The sequence below is a fragment of the Dendropsophus ebraccatus genome, chromosome 1 (assembly GCF_027789765.1).
Source record: "Dendropsophus ebraccatus isolate aDenEbr1 chromosome 1, aDenEbr1.pat, whole genome shotgun sequence".
Lineage (NCBI taxonomy): Eukaryota > Metazoa > Chordata > Amphibia > Anura > Hylidae > Dendropsophus > Dendropsophus ebraccatus.
In genome coordinates this window covers 124,200,544-124,221,549 of record NC_091454.1, presented here as the reverse complement: position 1 = coordinate 124,221,549, position 21,006 = coordinate 124,200,544, and the positions used below count along the sequence as shown (strand labels likewise).

At 38.3% G+C, this 21,006-nt stretch overlaps 1 protein-coding gene across 1 annotated transcript in view; it reads left to right on the top strand.

The window, feature by feature from the left end:
• Positions 1 to 21,006, top strand: part of SEMA3A (semaphorin 3A) — a 200,898-nt gene that overhangs the window by 116,805 nt on the left and 63,087 nt on the right. Inside the window, exons 5-6 of the mRNA XM_069978371.1 lie at positions 12,384 to 12,477; positions 17,432 to 17,551. Of these exons, the coding sequence (XP_069834472.1) occupies positions 12,384 to 12,477; positions 17,432 to 17,551 (214 nt within the window). The remainder of the gene's footprint in view (positions 1 to 12,383; positions 12,478 to 17,431; positions 17,552 to 21,006) is intronic.

The following is a 21,006-nucleotide window of genomic DNA, read 5'->3' as shown; positions in this document are numbered from 1 at the left end:
TCCATCCACAAGTCTCTTTTCCAATTATTCTGCATGTTAACAGAACAAGGTTGTCTAGTAAGGTTCTGGAATTCCTCATTCAAGGACATATATTTTCCCAAGGAACCAGTTGTCAACTAAGGCTCCAACTAAACTTCTCATATCTGAACTTAAACTGATCTCACCTTTCAATGTGAGAGTCTTAAAAACAAATTTTCAGCTAACAAAAATATGGCATGTGTTTTATTTGTTTCCCTCTATTATATCGCACTTTGACAGAACACAGGAGAACCATTAAAAGACCATTATATGCAAGAAAAAAAAAAATATGTAGATCAGAGTGTGTTCATATGCCTTCAACTGTCAGCAAGATTACACAGATACTCCAAATTCTGAACACCACCAGACTGCCATACTGTAGTCACATTTAGAATAAGTGCATTTTTTATTTTATCTCATATCCACTTTACCACAAAGGTATTGAACACTGTATTAACCAATTAACCTTTATGGTTCACTAAATTAGGTGAATATTATTAAGGGAGATGTCTAGCTAGGTGCTGATGATGTCAGTCATTTATCTGTATCTGGCTGTATGTTTCTTTGCAACAAAAAAAAAAAAAAAAGGGGGGGGGGTCAGTATGAAGCCCCAGACACAAGTCTCATGGGAATAACCAGATAGTCCTCCTAGGAAGGAAACCCATTGCTAAGGGTTGCCTCCCAGTGGATCACCAAACCACCCTGATATGTAGCCCTTTAGGTCCCACTCGGTTGTGAGTATTGGAACCTAAATAGGGAAATACCAGGGTGGCCCCTTTTGCATCAAAGTCTAACTCAGTTGTGAGTATTGGGACATACATAGAAAATGTTTCAATGGAGACTCTTGAACTAGTACTCTATTGTAATATATATATATATATATATATATATATATATATATATATATATATATATATATATGTGTTTTTTTTTTTCTGATCTCCTTTAGCTCAGTGATTGTTGTGTTTTGCTGTATCTGTGTTTTTAAGGCAGCCCTGTGGCTTCCTCCAGGAAGCAGGATTCAAATACTGAGTGATCAGGGTCACACACACTCAAACTTACTGTACGTTTGCTCATCTCTAGTTATGGTCATACTGATGATTTGGCAAAATGCATATTGTTTTTGCCTATGCTATGTGGCTTTCTCTTTGAAGTGAGTGTCCTTTTTGTACATACAGTAAATGCTGCAAAGCTAGTTCCATACACATGTAGGCTATGTTCACACAACGTAAGTTTTGTAATAATCGCGTCCGTTGTTTCATAGCCTACATAAGTGCAGTAAGTACACTTACTAAGGCCATGTTCCCACTGCGTAAGTTTCGTAATAATCATGGCCGTTGCAATAACAGCCATGATTACTACAGAACTGACGTAGTGCTGCCTTCTTAGGAATTCTGGCCGGGATCCCTAGCGTCGCCAAAGAAAAACTGACCTGTCAGTGCACAATTTTTTTGAGTAGTGCTTTGTCTCTCTTTTCTATATGCAAGTGCACACAATGGAGCATGCAGTGTTGAGAGTTGTGTAAAATGGTAAAAAGGCTCAATTTGCAACTCAACCCACAATTATATTGACCTAATTTCAGAAAGTGTTTAACTGCTAAAACTTAACATACATAACATGCATATCTAAATGGAGGTGGACACAATCACATGATTGGCTATATTCTTCTTATTTCAGAAGTGTTCTGTCCTCTGGTGGCATTATATCGTTCCATATATATGTATTCTCAGTTACAACATGTCATTTGGATGATGAATGAAATGCTCATTGTCTGCAGCACCCTTTAACGCTGTGAAATAGCACGGAGGACAGAGGTTAAATTGTCCATGTTTAGAAAGGATTAGAGGGCACGTTAGAAAGAGCAATGGGAGTCAAGAGCTTGGACTACATTATTAATGATTTATAGTTCTTAGAATAAAGCAGATCCATGGAATATTTGCCCCTTTTAGAGATTTGTTATTGTATCAGTTTATGAGCTGCCACATTTACATTTCTTATTATTTTAAATTAACTTTTAACCTTTTTAAACAGCCTGTCTAAGTATCATGTAAATCTTTGACGTCTATGACAACAAACATTTTTCATTTGCCTGGAAGTTAGTAATTTATAAGCTGTTTTCAGTACATTAAGCATGTGCAATGACCACATTGTTCCTTTAACAGATTTGACCTTTTAGCTATTATACTCAAGTGGCCTTTTAATTAGAAAGCAGAACTTATCAATTTTGATTTGCATGCCTTATGTTATTTTGTTCATGATATGCTTCTGTTTTAGGCCATAGAACTATTTTTATTTTATGCACATTATCCAACTATTACTGTATGTTAAAGGATTTCTATAACAGTAGGTAAAATGGCCTTCTCTCTACAATGGGAATGATCTGTAATATCAAACTCTGCCTTTGACAAATATAGTGTGGTTTCTGGGGGTGGGGGTGGGGTGGGAGGGGTCTTATTCCAGCCAACCCAACTAAAGTGTATCTGTTATATAACTATAACACATGTCAGAGGGCTAGTCAGCACTATTGCAGCCTGCATATATCAACACAGCATGCTTTGTAGTATGAGTCCATTCAAGGAGTTTCACCTCCAATATAACTAGTGGTCAGGCCTGTATTGCAGTGCATGCTGCCCTAGACTTTATGGGTTGAATTTATCGAACATGGTGTAAAGTGAAACCGGCTTAGTTGCCCCTAGAAACCAATGAGATTCCACCTTTAATTTTCCAAAGAGTCTGTTAGGAATTAAAGGTGGAATCTGATTGGTTGCTAGGGGCACCTGAGCCAGTTTCACTTTACACCATGTTTGATAAATCTCCCCCTTTGAGTGCTGATGCCACAAACCGGCACCCCCCAGAAGCAGGGAGGGGTAATTGTTGGACTGTGATCCCTCATTGGGTTTATGTTAAAAATGCAATGTGGAAAAACACTGCCTTTCAGCACTTTTTGTTTCTCTTTTTCCCATTCCTTGGTGTGCTAGCCACCTTGGCTAGGACATGTGAACTGCAGGCAGGGCTTAGACTTTCCAGTCCAGGTCCCGCCTACAGTTCATGACCACATGTAGTGGTCACTAGTGCAGCAGGGAAGAGCACCCTCCATGTAGCATATAGAAACTCAAATAAACTGACCCCATACAGGACTCCTAATTATTTTGAAGACCCAGATCATACCCCTAGATTCAGACGCCAGAACTCCAAGTAAGTTGGAAGACCTTAGATCAGAGGCTGAAATGACAAATAGCAGGAAGCAGTACATTTCTTTACCTTGTCATACAGTCTGCTCTCCACAACCTGAAATGGCTGATAACACAGAGCAACAGACTTTCATCCATCCTACAGTGAGCATCTGCAGATATCAGAAGAAAAGCAAATACATCTACTGTACCTTCTGCCAGTGCTGTGACCTCTGTAGCAGATCCTAGTTTATGTAGATGAATGTAGATGATTTTCACATTAGTCAGTGGTCATATCACTGAGGTAACAAGTATAGATGTTGAAGTGTCCAACCAATGCTTGGAATTACCCTTATGTATACTGTGGGCAAAATTTTAGATCAGAGTATCCATGAACATGGCTGGTCACATCAACCTCTATACTGTATTTGCTCAGCTCCCCTCCTACAGAATAGTAGTCTGTACACTGCCTTACCAGCCTGAAGCAGCTCTGGGAGCTGAACTGACTCCTAATTGAAAAGAGCACTTACAGAGCAGGTCAGCAAGCAGAAGTTTATGGTCAGGGGAGTCTGTTCAGGAGGTGGAGTCATGTACCAAAAGCGGAACCATGTATCGTTTAGGAGGCAGAGCCACCACAACTCCTGAGGATCAGGGAAGATTAGCTCAGGACTTAATGTTATTGTTCAGGTCGTAACGGATGTGGTGATACATCATATGCATATTTTTAAATAGAAGATGGGAAATGTAAAATGTATTGTTTATTTTATAGGGGGATAGGGGTACTATGTACAATTTTTTTTACCTTTTTCATGTCCCACAAGGGGACCTTTCCATTGATCATTAGATCACTACTTTAATACACTGCACTAGTCACCTTTATTATGCTGACAGGCAAGGTACCCGGATGTGCTCAGACATGGCCAGGTACTCAGGCATCCATTGCAGCTTTGGGAACCCTCATAAGACCCCCGTCTGCCATGGAGACCCATCGGTATCAGAGATCTTGTCATTTTGATTCCGATAGGTAATTATGCAGCTGCAGATTCTTTACATGTCATGGTCATGATCTGACCACGGCATTTAAAGGGTTAATCAGGAACAGTGGAGGTCTGGCTCTTCTTTGACACATTCACAGCCTGAATAAAGGTCTTTTTTGTCAAAAATAAAAAGCCCAGACACGGGCAACAAAGGTAAGTTCTGAATCCTATTATTAATACCTATCTAGCAGCACCGCCAGCTTGGTAGTCGGTCAGGGGGAGACAGATTTGGTTCCAAAACAAAAAATTCCCATGCCTAATTTGTCAAGGGAAAAAGGCTTAGGAGAAAAAAAATAGCTGTACCATTATAAATCCTGTTTAGGTTTCAGGCCATATACCAATCTACCCCCTCCCTTAGAGGCATATAGCTCCTCAGCTCACATGCAATGGCAGCACAGAAGAATGGACATGTAGAAACAAACTTGCCCAAGATTTTACCTAGACGGACTGCTGAAATGACACTAAAGATAACTGAGGGAATATATTTATAGGTCAAGATATTCTCCATGTATAATTTCTCCTGGGCACATGAAGAATAATAGGAAAAAATGTTTTTCCTAAACATAAATAATGCAAAAGGCTCCATGTCAGGAAGAATTTTATTCAAAAGTGACAGATTTTTTTTTTACACAGCATTTCTTCCTGAAACCAGCACACAAAACCCCAATAATCAGGTACAATAATGTACTAAATAAACTATTATAAGGATACACAATTATATATCTCACAACAATCAGAAATAAATAATAGGTACAACCCCTCTGCCCGAGATATAAACACGCACATTGTCAGATTTTTGTTGTATTTATGACACCCACCATGAGTGGCCAAATAGTGCCTCGCAGAGAGAGAAATCTTCAGTTCTGAAATAGTGTAACCATGACAGCTATGATTATAACAGGCACCATGACCCCGGCCTTCTAATCACCTATTCAGCTCTACTGTATTGTGTTACTTGAGGTAAAATAGGCACTGTAACTACCAAACAGGTTTACCTGGATACAATTTGTATACAATTTAGTGTTTTTTTCAAGTGTTATATGGTTCATTGAAACTATACTGTTAATACTGGATATTTAAAAACGATATTGTACACTAACACATAGTTAAGCTGAGTTTGTGATTTGGCACAGTTGTTTGCAATGTCTTAATATGCTGCTTATTTGTAGGGCTGCCTCCACTGAACTATGTGGGAGTTATGGAAAGAGGAAAACCAATCCAATCTGTATAGGGTGCAGGCACTGCAAATCCCCTATCAGCATACCTTCCAAATGTCCCTCATTTGCTTACAGGATCAAGTTCATTTGTTACAGTTAATAGACTTGGGCATAGACGGCACTACTGAAAACCAGCAGGCAATATATAATGTACAAACCACTGTATTCAATCCCTCCTTCTACCCTTTCAAATCTTGGGTGGAAGCTTTGGATAATTTCCAATATGCTATGGAGCGGGATCTCAAAAAATTGTCGGCTAATGTGGGGTCTATTCACAATAATGTCACAAATCGCGAAAGAAACGCAATAAAAGACCTTCAAGCGAACAAAAATGTAATTATTAAAATGGCCGATAAAGGCGGAAAAATTGTATTGCTTGATCGTAAGACATATTGTGATGGTGCTTACAACATTTTAAACGACACAACAACTTACCGTAGGTTAAAATCGGATCCCACCCAGACCTTCAGGGAAACTTTATCCAACATTGTCCAAGAGGGCATAGCACTGGGCATTATGGAGGAAAAACAATTTGCTTTTTTGTCCCTGCCACCCCTACCCTGCCCATCTTTTATGGATTACCAAAAATTCATAAGGGAGCCAACCCCCACCTCTACGTCCCATCATCTCGGGGGTTGGCTCCCTTAATGAAAGGGTATGCGCCTGGCTGGACAAGTTACTTCAACCCCTGGTAGTGAGAGCACCATGGTATTTGAAGGATTCTGGTTCAGTTTTAAACATTTTTAAGAATTTTTGCTGGAGTCCTTCTTTTTCCTGGTTGAGTTGTGATGTGACAGCTCTGTACTCGTCCATACCGCATGATTTGGCGATTGCAGCCCTGACACATCACTTGTATAAATATAGCAAGTACAGTCAAGAACTCAAAGAGTATATTATTGATTTAACAACTTACCTACTCAAACACAACTACTTTTCTTTTAACGATGAGTTTTTTCTACAAACAAAGGGAGCCCCAATGGGGGCCAAATTCTCCCCTACTTTAGCAGGTCTGCATATGGCCTGGTGGGAGGAGCAATTCATTTTTAGCCCCAGTAATCCATTTCTTCAAAACATAAAATGGTACGGACGCTTTATTGATGACCTGTTATTGGTCTTGGATGGCGAAGAAGAAGAGGTAAATAATTCCATCAAATATATAAATAATAACACACTTAATCTCTCCTTCACTAACCATCTTCATAAAACAGAAATTGCTTTTTTGGACATTAAATTACAGGTGTCAGACTTAAATAAAAGTGTCACCACATCCGTCTTCCGTAAGACCACCGCAGGTAACACTATTCTGCATGCCACCAGTGAAAATCCCCTATATACTATACAAGCTATTCTAGTAGGGGAGTTCACACGAATCAAACGCATATGTTCAGACAATGCGGTTTTTGAATCCCAATGTAAAGAAACTTCAGCCCGTTTAACCAGAAGGGGCTACAGAAGACAGAATATTAGAAGAGCCCGGAATATTGTATCTATGAAAAATCGGGATTCACTTTTAACCAAAGCCATAAGTAATGACGCACAATGTGAACAATCATCACCTACTCAAATAACTTTCTCCACAGCATACTCATCTGAATATAAACAAATCATAGACATTCTTAAAAAGAATGTTCCCATCTTAACACAGGATGCTACCCTTTCTGAGATCCTTGATCAAGGTTTCAGATGTGTGCCATGCAGGGGTAAGTCCCTGGGTGATCTACTATCACCCAGTATGTTGTACCCTGAGACATTGCACACCAATTGCCATAAATGTGGAGACAACCGTTGCCCAGCCTGTAGGCTTATTCCAAATAACAAGAAAACTTTTAGTAACAGTACTGGGAACAAAACCTATGAGATTTATGATTTTCTGAACTGTAATAGCGATCATATCATTTACATTATTGAGTGTACAACCTGCAACCTGTACTATGTTGGCTGTACTATAAGGAAATTTAAACAACGAGTGAGTGAACACCTCACTAGTATCAAAAAACAAAATAGGGCCAATGTTTCAGGAGCAGCCAAACATTTTATAGAAATACATGAGGGAGATGTTAGCACTTTCAGTGCATATGCCATAATAAGGGTTAGAAAACCACAGAGAGGAGGAGACTGGCAGAAACAAGTTCTACATAAGGAGGCAGAAATGATATTTCGCCTAGACACACGGCATCCAAAGGATCTTAACTATAAAAATGACCTACTCTATCATTATTTCTAATGTGTAATTTGCACTTGGGTTTGATCCACACAATTACGTATTTCATTTTAGTTGCCATTGACTCTTGTCTCCCTAGCTATTTGTCATTTGTACTTGCATTCGGTAAATGAGCAGGAGTACCTGATTATGCAACACCTGTGCTGGTTCAGCACATGAACCATGACGTAGGGATCTTTTTACTGGTTGGTCGCCTGTTTTTATTCGTTCCCAATTCACTTTCCTTTAGACCATGATTAAGCGCAGTAGCGCGAAACGCGTAGGTCCTGTTGTGCCCACCATGGGATTTTAATGCACGAATAAAAGTTATATTTTAATCTACTACGTCATGGAGTGCCGGCTTCCAAATCCCCCTTCTCTTACAGTTCCTCTGTCCCTCTCATTATATGTCCCTCTTTTAGACCTAGGAAATATGCTTGCAATAATAAATGTTCTATAGAAACTGCCTGGCTCCTAACTGTATATTAGACCTCTGTATATTACATTGTCTGAGGACATTTAGATCTTGCAAATTGTTATATTCAGATGAGGTATGTAAGGATATTTCAATTAGAACCATATTCAACCAGGTATATAAAACTGGAACTTTTATACAATAAACTATAAGTGTATATCTTTGGACAGCCAAAAGTATAAATCACAGTGAGTAAAAGGTAGGTGTTTAGCTGCTGTACTAAGTAAGAATTGTAGACTAGTATATAGGATATCCCATTTAGTTGTGGAAAAGGCGAATTCAGCCACTCTAAGGCTATGTTCACACTGCGTATGAGTCCGGCCGTAGTTCGTACGCCACTGTACATGTGCGGCTGAAACTACAGGCGTAGGAAAAATCGACATGCGGCCGGATGCGTACGAACCGCAAACATACAGTTATGCTTCCTAGCTTGTTTCGAAGCGATCTGAAACAGGTCATTTACATGGAAATCTTCGCCCAGCCAATAAAACTCACAGAACCTTTTGGATCGAAAAATCAAGTTCAATTTGGCTGAAATAAGTACTTCGTACGGGACCGCACTGAAATCCACGGCCGTGAGTTTCAACATTTCCGTCCTCAAACAATGGTCTTGTTAATTTTTCATGGCGCTGTATACGATCCAGCCGTAAGCTCATTCGTAGTGTGCATTGTGCGGGCGTATATCGTATACTTTCAAGCGAACACATCAACCTCAAAAATACGTGCGTATATTCGCGGTTTGCACTAAGGACGGAAACATACGCAGTGTAAACATAGCCCCCAGCTGTACAGACTTGCTAAATAATGCAGACACAGATTTTATTAATAAGCTCAAGTCATCTGGACTAGTACATTTAATATTACAATAAATTTACACAGACGGATTCACAGCGGATTTTACACTGCAACTTTGCAACGAAATATGCTGTGCATCCTATGCCGGTGACTTTCATTGAGAATACATACGAGCAGCGGGGTTTACATCCCGCTGGGAGTATGAACGTGACAGCGCCATTAACCCCCCACCATCTGCAGCATACTTTACCCCCTCTGGCATGCTTCGGTGGTTCTCGGCTTGACGTCCCGCTCAGCCAATCAGTGCGCTGCCCCATCGCAGCCGCTGATTGTCTGAAAGGGCCGTGAAGACGGCGGAAGCCCCCTAAGCAACCCAGAGCGTGGAGCAGGTAAAGTATGCTCCGGGCGGCGGGGGGGTTAATGGCGCTATTTTAGTATCATATTTGAATAACTCACCATATACATGTCTTTACCTCACAGGCCCTCTGACCTTACGCATTTCAGTGACTTTACCATTCTGTTCATGTCCCATTATATGTGGTAATGTAAAGCATTGTATTCTGAAAGCTCTCTAACATGCACTCGAAAATGTCTCCTTTAATCAATTTGAAATGAAAGGAATGCGGCAGAAGAGACAAATGTTTTTATTGCCTGGTCCTGTGGGCCTTCTTGTGAATCACTTCGAAGTGTGCATCCAGTTATGATGATGCTGGTTATATGATACAGAAATAGACCTCACATGTCAGCACTGTATTTGAACTGAAGCATATAAACACTCAATATTCTTTCCGCTCATTTCACTCTAATAGCTATTTCCTCCTTTAATGTAACACATTGCATTAATACAGGAGAAGTTGTAATTGAAAAGGATGGCCTTCCCCTTGACATAAATTGATAGCCACTGGAAAGATTGCTATTAATTATAATAATTATTAGTAAGGCATAAGAAGTGAGGTGCCAATCAGATGCACACATTGATGCATTAATGCTAGGGTGCTGTCGCAGCATATAATTTACCTTTAATGCTGGACACTTTTTATTATGTGTGATAAAACATGCTGGATGCTTGTATAGCCACCATTATATCACATGTTGTGCTTTAGATATACATCAACCGTTTTATGCCCAAAATGTAATTACTTTGGCGAGATCTGTTTCCTCAATGGTCTGGTGAACCTTTATGGATTGTACAATACATTATAAGCCTTCATTAGTGGCATTGCATGCATATCAATACAGCATCTAGCCTAAAGGAAAGGTAAACATTTCAAGGGGTTGTCTAAGTTATTTAACCTCTTTACAACACAGGACAAGTATACATGTCCTGAGGCCTTTAAAGGTGTGTGGAGCAGGCTCAAAACCTGAGCCCTTTCCCTGTCTGGTGGCTTCTGGCTTCTTTAAGGAAAAATGTTTGTACTATGGTGGCACAGATTAATCAATAACATGGTTTAATAAACCTAATAGCTACTACTTTAGTGGAGATTTAGGGGGAGATTTATCAAACATGGTGTAAAGTGAAACTGGCTCAGTTGCCCCTAGCAACCAATCAGATTCCACCTTTCATTTTCCAAAGAGTCTGTGAGGAATGAAAGATTAAATCTGATTGGTTGCTAGGGGCAACTGAGCCAGTTTCACTTTACACCATGTTTGATAAATCTCCCTCTTAGGGTTTAAATCAGCTCTTCACAATGAGATTGCAGGGCAGGCTCTGTAGAAGGAAAACCATTTTAATATGTCTAATTTAATAGGTCGCAAGCAAATTCACCTGGTACTGACCAGACGCAAGCCTGCACCAGTTTTTGTGACTTTTTTAAAAGTTGCAAATAATAAATTGGGAGCAAATCCCGCATTATGCAAAGTTTTGGGTGAAAAAATACCTGGTTCATTAATAGAACTTAGACCAAAAAAGGGTTAAAAATTCAATTACTCACCTAAAAATAGGTGCAAAGCCTTTGATAAATTTCCCCTAAGAGTACTGTATGTTTACATGACAGAATTATCCATGAGAAAAAAAGCATGGAATCTGGGTCAGAAATCCCAGGAATATCCTACAGATTTGTCTGCAGTTTTGGATGAAGGTTAACCCCCTATCAATATAATGTAACTAACCTGCAATTGGGTTATGTAGCACACTTTCCACATCTTTTTCTGCAACACGTACTTCAAATCTGGAAGCCATAGTCAATAGGGTGAAAACATTAGGAAGGGGATTCTCTATGATTTACATGGAATCAACATAGAAAATCTTCAAGAAAACTAAAACTTTATTTAAAAGTCTTTGTTATGTCCAGAAGTCTTACTACTATTATTAGGTCATGTTCCCACGTAGTAAGATACTGGCCATTCCGTGACCCGGCTGGTGTCAGAGAAGATCATCCCGACCAGTACTGCAGTACCGGCCGGATGAGCTTCACTGCCACTGAATTCGGATGCGGGTGCATCAGTGTGTGCCTGCATCCGAATTCCCCGCTGCACACAATGGAGCGTGCAGCCGGAGCCGTACGGTCCATTGTGTGCACTGAAAGGTTCTCTGCGGCCGCTATTCAATGAATAGCGGCCACAGAAAACTAACATGTCAGTTTTTTGTGGTGCCACTCGGGATCTCGCCAGGAGTGTATACTATGTGTATACACTCTGGCCGGGATTCCATAAAGGGCAGCACTACGTAAGTTCTGTAGTGTCCACGGCTGTTGTTGTGAATCAGCAACAACGGCCGCAATTACTTATGTAGTGTGAACATAGCTTTATACTGTAGTATAGTGTGCAGGTAATATTTTAACCTAGTAGTTGTAAGGCAGAAGTCCACTAAGTAGAATGCTTGGCACTACTAGCCCGATTCCAAAGCGCTGGGTTAGTGTTAAATGGATAAGTGAAGACCTTTAACTTTTGAACCATACAGTGGTGCTCAACATGTGAGAAGATAGTCCTAAAATGAATTCGCTAGTAGTAGAAATGTGGCACTCACCCTTGGTTCATGCAGATAAAATTTTATTCCATGCTGGTATTAGGATGTGGACTAGTGGTGACGATGAGAGGAGTCACATCATAGGTGTGCGCGCGAAACAATCGTCTTCCGCTAGTCCGTATTCCAATACCAGCATGGAATAAAGTTTGTTTTATCAACATGAACCAAGGTTGAGTGCCCCACTTCTACTACTAGTGAATTCGTTGTAAGACAAAACATGATACGGAAAGGAGTAACACATGGCTACAGAGTCAGACTAATAATCGTATATTCTAAATCCATTAAGATTTATTTAGGTAAGACCGTTTGCAAAATTGCTTTATTTTTCATTTTTGACACATTTGGATCAATAGACGTAATGGTTGCTTGTGATGGTTTGTGAATTTAGAGCATCTAAAAAAACGAATTATATCTCTGAACCCAACTATAAAGTTAACTTTGAAACGTCAGTATTTTAACTTTTGATATAATCAATATATAACAGCAGTCTATCTTTTTTCTTACAGGATAATGTATTCAAACTTGTGGATTTAGTTTTTGAAAATGGTAGAGGAAAGAGTCCTTATGACCCAAAATTGTTAACTGCATCGATTTTGATTGGTAAGTACACATGTTGTGACCAACATATCGCTATACCAATATGGGTAATCTGTTTAGCTGCTGTTATGTCCCTATAGTGTAAATTTTTTACCTTAATCCTTGGCACTGTTTCTGTGATATTAGGAGCTTAATCTCTATGCTAATACTAACACCCCCGGTGCACCCATGCACTCTGCTGATATTTATTAGGAAAGTGTGTGTGTAGGGGGGGGGGGGCCCCCTACACACACACTTTCCTAATAAATATCAGCAGAGTGTGTGTGTGTGTTTGGGGGGGGGGGCGGATCAATGCACTGGGGGTAGTATTCCCACCCCCCAGTGCACCAAAAACTATTTATCTATCCAGCCACCTATAAATTTTAGAAAATTAGGGGAAATTTAAATAAACGTGTTTTTTTTTTTTTTTTTAGCTGAATGAAGCAAAAGGAAATGAATTTACCAGTCCTCTTTGTGCTACAAACTGAGCAGGGGTAGATACTGTAATCCTAATTGTATAACTGCAAACAGTTTATGGGGACATTTATTGTTTTATTTTACAGTGTAATCTGCAGTTTTGCCACAGTATGTAGTTATTATTGGTTCACAACAATGTATCTAATTTAATGTGTAAGTGAGAATACATCTGTTCTCCAGTTACATTTGGTTTTGTAATTCCCTCATTCCAGAGGCAGTTTCCTTGAAGCCGATTGTTGACCTTCCTGCTTGAAATGGCAGTCATTTCTTTGAATATTTCACAGTTAATAACCACAGACTGGTTTCCTGCAAGGATCATTTCAGTCAACTACCAGCTTTATGTTTGAAAAGAAGGTTCATTCACAATAAATGGTGTAAATTAACGCTTAACATTTCCAACTAGACTTTTTGTGTTAGTAAACCCTACAATATCCGTGAGAATTTGTTGTAGTGAACCTACCAGTATATAGATAAGTAGATAAAATCTTATCGACATGTTATTAGCCATATAAACATATACATTGTTTGACTGCAATTTGTGTCTTGCAATAAGCTATGGTCCATTTCCATGGTTACCACCACATTTATTGTAACCTAGTGCCCAATATGTTTATTTTTAACATCCATAGTTGTTTTTGAAGCCTTTCTGGCTTAGTGCTGTACATGTTATTAGCTCAGAAAGTGTCATACTATATAAGAACTATTAAATGTAAGAACATTAAATATAGAAGATTAGGGACAGAATACAACCACCCTGTCTGTGTAGTCTGCCTTTATTATTTTGGGCCCTTATTGTCATGATCATTATATTGATGTCCACACAGACAACGTCTGTCATTTTATACACTGTGCGTATTGGACGTCCGTCATTCCATTGACTTTAAGAGTATGTTCACACTGAATAAATCAGGTGGAATCCCACGGCAGAATTGAGATGTCAATTCTTTGAGCGGTGAGCGGTGGCTTCGGAGGTGCGCAACCTCTCCCATAGACAGGCTATGGCACACTGAGGCAGGCAGGATTCCGCGGCAGAGAGTTTCGCTGTGGAATTCCGCCTGATTTACTTAAGTGTGAACATACCCTAATGCATTGCATTGAAGTCAATTACATTGCAGCAATGGAGGTCTTTTTATATGTTGTGTGTATAACAAGTTTACATGACCAGATTTTTCAGCCTTCATTGGCAACGACCATCTTAAAGACGTCTGATATTTGCTAATTACTACTGTCTATAATAATCATGATGGCCGCAAAAACACTGTTGTGTGAATATAGCCATAAGTAGATTTTTCTTTTTTTTTTTCCCAAAAGAGGTATCTTGATTTTGCAAAAATTATTGAAAAATTGAACTATTGCAAAATTGAATACTTTTTATTATTATTTTCTTACAATTTGCTGTTCATGCTCTCCTCCTTCCACATCTTGTTATTATGAACTTGTTACTAATGGAATTGTTAGTATTTCAGAAAATTCCTGGTGAAATTTACCCCGTTCTTATCCCATTTAAACTAGTTTGCTGCTTTGTGAACCAATCATGTCACATGAATTTACCAGCATATTGTCTCATAGTTTTTATTATGTCACTATTTAATCATGTGCAGTCTCTCATTGTTGTTGTAAACCTATCTTACTGACCTTATGCATGCAGTGAAGGAACGGGAAGGTGTGCTGATCCTTTATATTAAGTTCCATTGATTTCTTTTTTTCAGATGCCTGTGGAGTAAGTGATAACAAAACAGGGATAAGGTTATATAAAGGTTGAGCAAAACATCAAAGTCATTTCAATGCTGAAAGTTTTATGTGTTTTTCTTAAAATTACATGGGCAAGGCTGTAATTATTGGTATTTTTGTACATCAGGATGAAACCCACACACAAATTGTTAATAAGACTGCCGTGCTGGTACATTTTTGATCATATACCTCATGCTGAGCAAGCTGGATCATTTATAGTACTGCAAACCTTTGATGTGAACCTGTTTAATTCCATATCCCTGCTTAATGTCATGTATATCTCATTTTATACTTAAATGCTTTTTATATTTCTAAAAGATAATGCTCTTATTTTAATATATCTCATTATTTATATCCTAGCTAATCATCCCTGGACTCTTTAGATAGCCGAATTATAATGAAAACTGCAAGGAAATGAGTGTGGAATTAGTCTAATAAATCCTAATTTTCTTTTTTTCAATTACATATCATTTGAGTGGCCATCTAGCTCTTGCCTCTTTGAATCTTGCAGTGTAGAGAAATATGTAGCCTTGTATCAAAATTAAAAAATGGCATTCATTTGTTAATGAGGTGTACGTGGATGCTGGATTTTAGAGATTTGAACCTCAGGGCTATGTTCACACAACGTCAAAAATAAAGAAAAGGACCCTCGCTTCTGCTGTTTAAAATAACATCCATTATTGCCACGATTTAACTAACTGTAATGCAATACATTGAAGTCAATAGAAAGACGGGTGTCCAATGCACACAATGTATTGAATAACGGATGTTATCATCGCGGACGTCAAAATAATGATCATGACAATTATTTTCAGACGTCTTTTGCAAACAGCGGACGTTTTTTATTAGTTGTTCTCACAAAGTTTTTCTTTTTTCATCGTTCTTTCTCCATTTTTACTATTAAATTCAATGAACATTTCAATTAAGCCATAGCCAAAGGGAAATTAGGAACCCAAACTAGAATAATGTACCAGCAGCCGTCATTGCAGTAAGGGAAGGCTAGACAGCTAAATGACGTCCGTTATTTTAGACTCAAAATGTCGGACGTCATTTTAAATGTAGCTGAAAAAAACGTTGTGTGCCCATACTTTAAGGTGGTCATATACCTTCAATAAATGACAGCTGAGCACCCACAGCCCGCCCTTCCCACATACTGTACACAGGAACTGTTGGCACAGCTGATTTTTCCTTCATTCTCTATGGGGAGGGAAGAGGTAGTCTGTGGGGAGAGAGCTCTCACTGCAGGTTATCACTAACTGAGCAAAGGGGCGGGATTGTGATTTTCTATTAAGTCTGACCCCTATAACCACTGACATCATCTGTCGGTGGTTGTTCAGGAGAACCCTATTTACCTCAGATTGATGGACAAACCCACAGCAAGTGTCAGGTATGGCTGACAAAAGTCTAAGGTGTATGGGGACGTTAAGACATATTCAGCGCTTAATGTGACCATTATTTTTTAATTTCTTAGAATTTCTCACATGGTATTTTTGCTGTACTACATTGGTAAAAAGTATTTAAAACATGACGGGCTTTGGTACTAGGTGATGAAATATCCCCCTTTTTTGGTTACTTCCTTTGGATAGCTGTTCTTCCTGAGGACGCTGTTGTTGCAGCCAAACATGTAGAAGGGGCATTACTAGGGTTTTAACTAGCGATAACATTGTGCTTTGCTGTGGATACACTCTCTTTTTTCTGGTCTGTACTATCCACAGTTTATATCAGCATTGTAAATCATGCTTTTACCTTTCTTTCTTTTATCTACTCTACTATATATTTCATTTATTTATGCATTAAAAGTTATATTTTAGTCAGGTTTCCTAAGGGGGGACTTTATTCCCCAGGCCTTCTCGATTTGGGGGAGTGGTGATTATTGTAACTATTAAGACCCTCAACCTGCTAATAGAGAATCCAGTATATATGTACATATCATGGGACATCAGCAGTAGGAATGTATATTCACAGATTGTGGATGTGAAGGGGTTAATACCACTACTGCAAGATTTAACCCTTTGAATACCACATAGTTCTATACCTTAACTTTCACTCATATACTACCACTTCATAATAGACTGTATTCCACCTAAAATGTACAACTGGGTGAGTGATCAAATAATAAGCATACAATAGACTTCAATTTGACAGGTATGTGTTATTCTTTGAAGTAAATGTGAACACTTAATGTAATTTTATTTCTTCATACAGACCCAAATGCATACTGCGGTGTACAGTTTTTTAATACAGTTGGAAAATAAGATGTCTAGACAGAACTATTCAGATGGAAACCTATCAGAAGTTTGCCAAAATTAAGCACTTTTGGCAAGCCTCTTCCCCATAGAAGTCGATCGATACTATAAACTATACCTGATACCTTTTATTTCCGGTTCCAGATGTATACCGCTAACTGTACTGTATGTAGAACACTGTGTGAATTGAGCCTAATTTGTAGCCTTGGATTAAATGTAAACACATTTAGCGGTGTGTATATTCTATCTAGATGACAAATCCTACAGGTAACTTTATGAAATGTAGGCTTCATATATGTAAGTGCATTTAGCTAGGCAGATATAGAATATCACAGTTTTACATTGAAAAGAAAACCATTGTCGGACATCTGGTGTGTATCTGATTATATGGATTCCTGAATGAAAAGTGAGCATGCTATAGCCATTTTACAAAGGACATAAGTCATGTTATGATATTGTGGGATTTAAATATGATTGTGCTGGCAAAAAAATATAAATTGTTGATTTTTTGTTTCATTTCACAGATGGGGAGCTGTATTCAGGGACTGCAGCAGATTTTATGGGAAGAGATTTTGCCATTTTCCGCACGCTTGGAAATCATCATCCAATTAGAACAGAGCAGCATGACTCCAGATGGTTAAATGGTAAGCAGAACACCTATTATAAAACAAAGTGGATGTGGAAACACTTAGATTGTATGTTCTGGAATAAACCATGGAGAATAGTTAAAAATCTCAAGTATGCTCCATTATTTTAGATTAATTCAGTTTACTTGGTTTCTGTACAGATCTTTAAGTAAATTACTGCTGTTGTAATGCTTCTCAGTTTTGATGATTCTTTGCAACTAAAGACAGTTATTCTGTTAATATGTAATATATTTACTGGGAATCAAAGTGTACAGCATTTTATTTTGCTCTTTAGAATGTAAGCTACATCAGGAATGTATTAAGGAAGCGATATGCTGAAAGATGTGGCTCTAATATTGGGTGGCAGCGGGTGCTCTGGATAACAGGAAGCCTACAGATACAAGGCATCATGGAAGAGGTAGTCAATCTGCTTGGCAGATATGAATTTTCCATAGGGCAAAAACAGGGAGTGGAGTCTAAGGGATGAAGGGTAGACTGAGCAATAGTTTTTATCTTTGCATGATGGTGAGGCCCAGCATCTTCTTGGTCAGTCTGGTGAGGCCCAGGCACTATTTGGTCTATTAGGTGAAGCTCCAATAGAAAAAGTTTGAGAAGCACTGGTATATAGTATTTGTTGGAGTATTAGGCTACTCGAAAGTATTGGATACTTGAGCAAATACTGCATCCTGCTCGGGTACCCCTTAACAGCATAATGCATTTTCCCAGCCTTAGGCTATGTTCACACAACATCAAAAATATTAAAAATGCGTCCGATTTTCAGATTTAAAATAACGTCCGTTTTTGCCGAAATTTAACTGACTGCAATGCAATGCATTGAAATCAATGGGAAGACAGACGTCCAATGCACACAGTGTATTGAATAACGGACGTTTTTGCCGCGGGCGTTAAAATAATGAGCATTGATTATAATGATCATAATGATCATTATTTTCGGACGTCTTTTGCAAACAGTGGACGTTTTTTATTTCTAGTTTACACAGTTTTCCTTTTGTCACTGTTCTGTCTCCGTTTTTACTATTAAATTTAATGGACTTTTCAATTAAGCCACACCCAAAGGGCAATAAGTAATTCCAAACTAGAATAATGTACAAACACCCGTCAGTGCACTAAGGGGAGGTCAGGCTTCTAAATAACGTCCGTTATTTTAGACTCTAAATGACGGACGTCATTTTAAAGAGAGATGAAAAGACATTGTGTGAAAATAGCCTTAAAGTGTACCTGTGGTGATCAACCCTTCCAGATCAGTGTAAAGGTCCTCCGCTAATCTAAAAGGTTGTCATGAATATGGAGATGCAATCAGATAATAATGACTGACTGCATCTCCGTATCCATGGAGACCCAACCTTCTGGATTAGCAGAGTATCTCTCCGCTTAATCCAGAAGGGCCGAACGTCACAGATAACACAAATACACTTTGAATTGCAATGGGGGGGAGTGTTCAGTGAAAGTACACTTACTGCTCTGGTCTTCAACTGCCCATTAGGGGATCGAAAGGTGAGAACATTGGATCTCTATTGGATTGGAGTGTCATTCTAAATAAAGGAATGGTGTAGTTCCATGGCACATACTGTATGTATTAAAGACCTGTTGACTTACTTTAGTTACATGTATAGTGATGGAAGAAAGGTGGGCCACATAATGTGACACCTATATACACTGTTACTTCTTGTTTTGGTTATATTAGTTTGTAAATCTGCATACAATTAGTACAAACTTAGTATTATATAGCATTTGCACTAATAACTGGTTTCTGAAAACCCGTATAAGTAGATATCTAAGTTGCTAACCATTAATATTTCTTGTTACTATACTAGGCTATGTTCACACTATGCAAAAACAATGGCCATATTTCATAACAACGGCCATAGTTGTGCAAACAACGGCTGTTATTTGTAAAATAACGTCTGTTGTTAGCACAACAACTGCTGTTGTTATGAAATAAGGCTGTTGTTTTTACATAGTGTGAACCTGTGTAATGTGTTTTCTTAGACAAGGTGGATTTAGCCAGAGTTCTTGGATATGGAAAAATATATTTAAAAAGAATAGATAAGTCAATATGTGTTGAACATTTTGGTTTTATATGAGCAAGCTTTAATCTTAAAATGGTAATGTCAAATGGAACACACACATACCAGACAAGATTCTCACCATCATTGATCAATCTTTTTTCATTCAGACCACCGCGTTGAACTTTCAGCTGGTGTTCAATACAAATTTACTGTTCACCGGGTAATTTGAGTTCATCTGCATGGGGAAAGTTAAGAGATGTACCAGAAGGAGGATGTAGTGATAATGCATGTCACCATGGTGTGACTGGCTTAACTGACATAGCATTGTAAAGATCTCCTCCTGTGAAAATAAGACCCATTTGCAAATTAATTAGTTTCTAGCGGCAGCTTGATTGTTGACCTAAAGTTTGTAGAATTGAAAAACAATTGGATTAGTGTGTGGTATACAAAGGCCCATTGCGGTATTTGAGTCTGTTTTTCCAATCTGCTGAAGACAAATTGAAGAAATCTATCGTTCCATGAAGCAATGGTGAAGGTTAAGTGTGAAATAGCTATAGTAACAGAGACACAGTGTGTCCTATGCTCCAGTGAATCAGGCCAACCCACTTGATACCTATTAGTGTCTGTATAGAATGCGGCATGAAATGAAGCCACACATGATATGCAGATCAGACTTATATTCATTAATCAATTACAAAGGTGCTAAAGAGAGACATTCAACCATTGGACGTGTCTTCAGAAACTCGAGTGAAGCATTCAATTATTAAGGACACAGAACAGATTGAAAGACCAGTAGAAAAATGTTGGGAAACATCATTCATAGAACTTAGTTTGTCTAAATGAATTACCCAGATGGTGTACCGATCCTGTAGGATGTGATTAGTTTAATTATTGTGATAGCTATAATAAAATCCACAAAAATAGAGGGATCTGAAATTCAGTTTAAGAAAGAAACCAGGATATTGGATTTTTAGCCCCCTAATGGTCACAACTCTTGATTTAAATGTAATTAACTATGTTAATTTTGCATTTGGTAAATGCAAAATCAAGATGTATAATATAGATCTTTTTATTCTTAATGGAACACAGGATTTCACAATTTTTATTAAGGGATTCTTTTTATGATGTCTGTTGATGTCCACATCAGGTGTGGTATAAATATGTAAACTTATGGGTCATCATTATTTAACAATACCAGTTTTAAAGTTTTTGTTCTATGTTTTACTACTTTGGTATAGTAAAAATACCTTTTTGTAAGAAAATAAAATAATAATACTAATTTGTGCTGCATTTAACCTTAAAAAATTCCTATGTTTAAAGTGATATTGTCACAATATCACTTTAACATAGGTGTATGTGGGCTAGTTTAAGACAGCGTGGGAACAAAGCCTAAGTGTAGGCTTTAAAAAAATAAAAGGAAATTACTTTTTTTTGTATAATTTT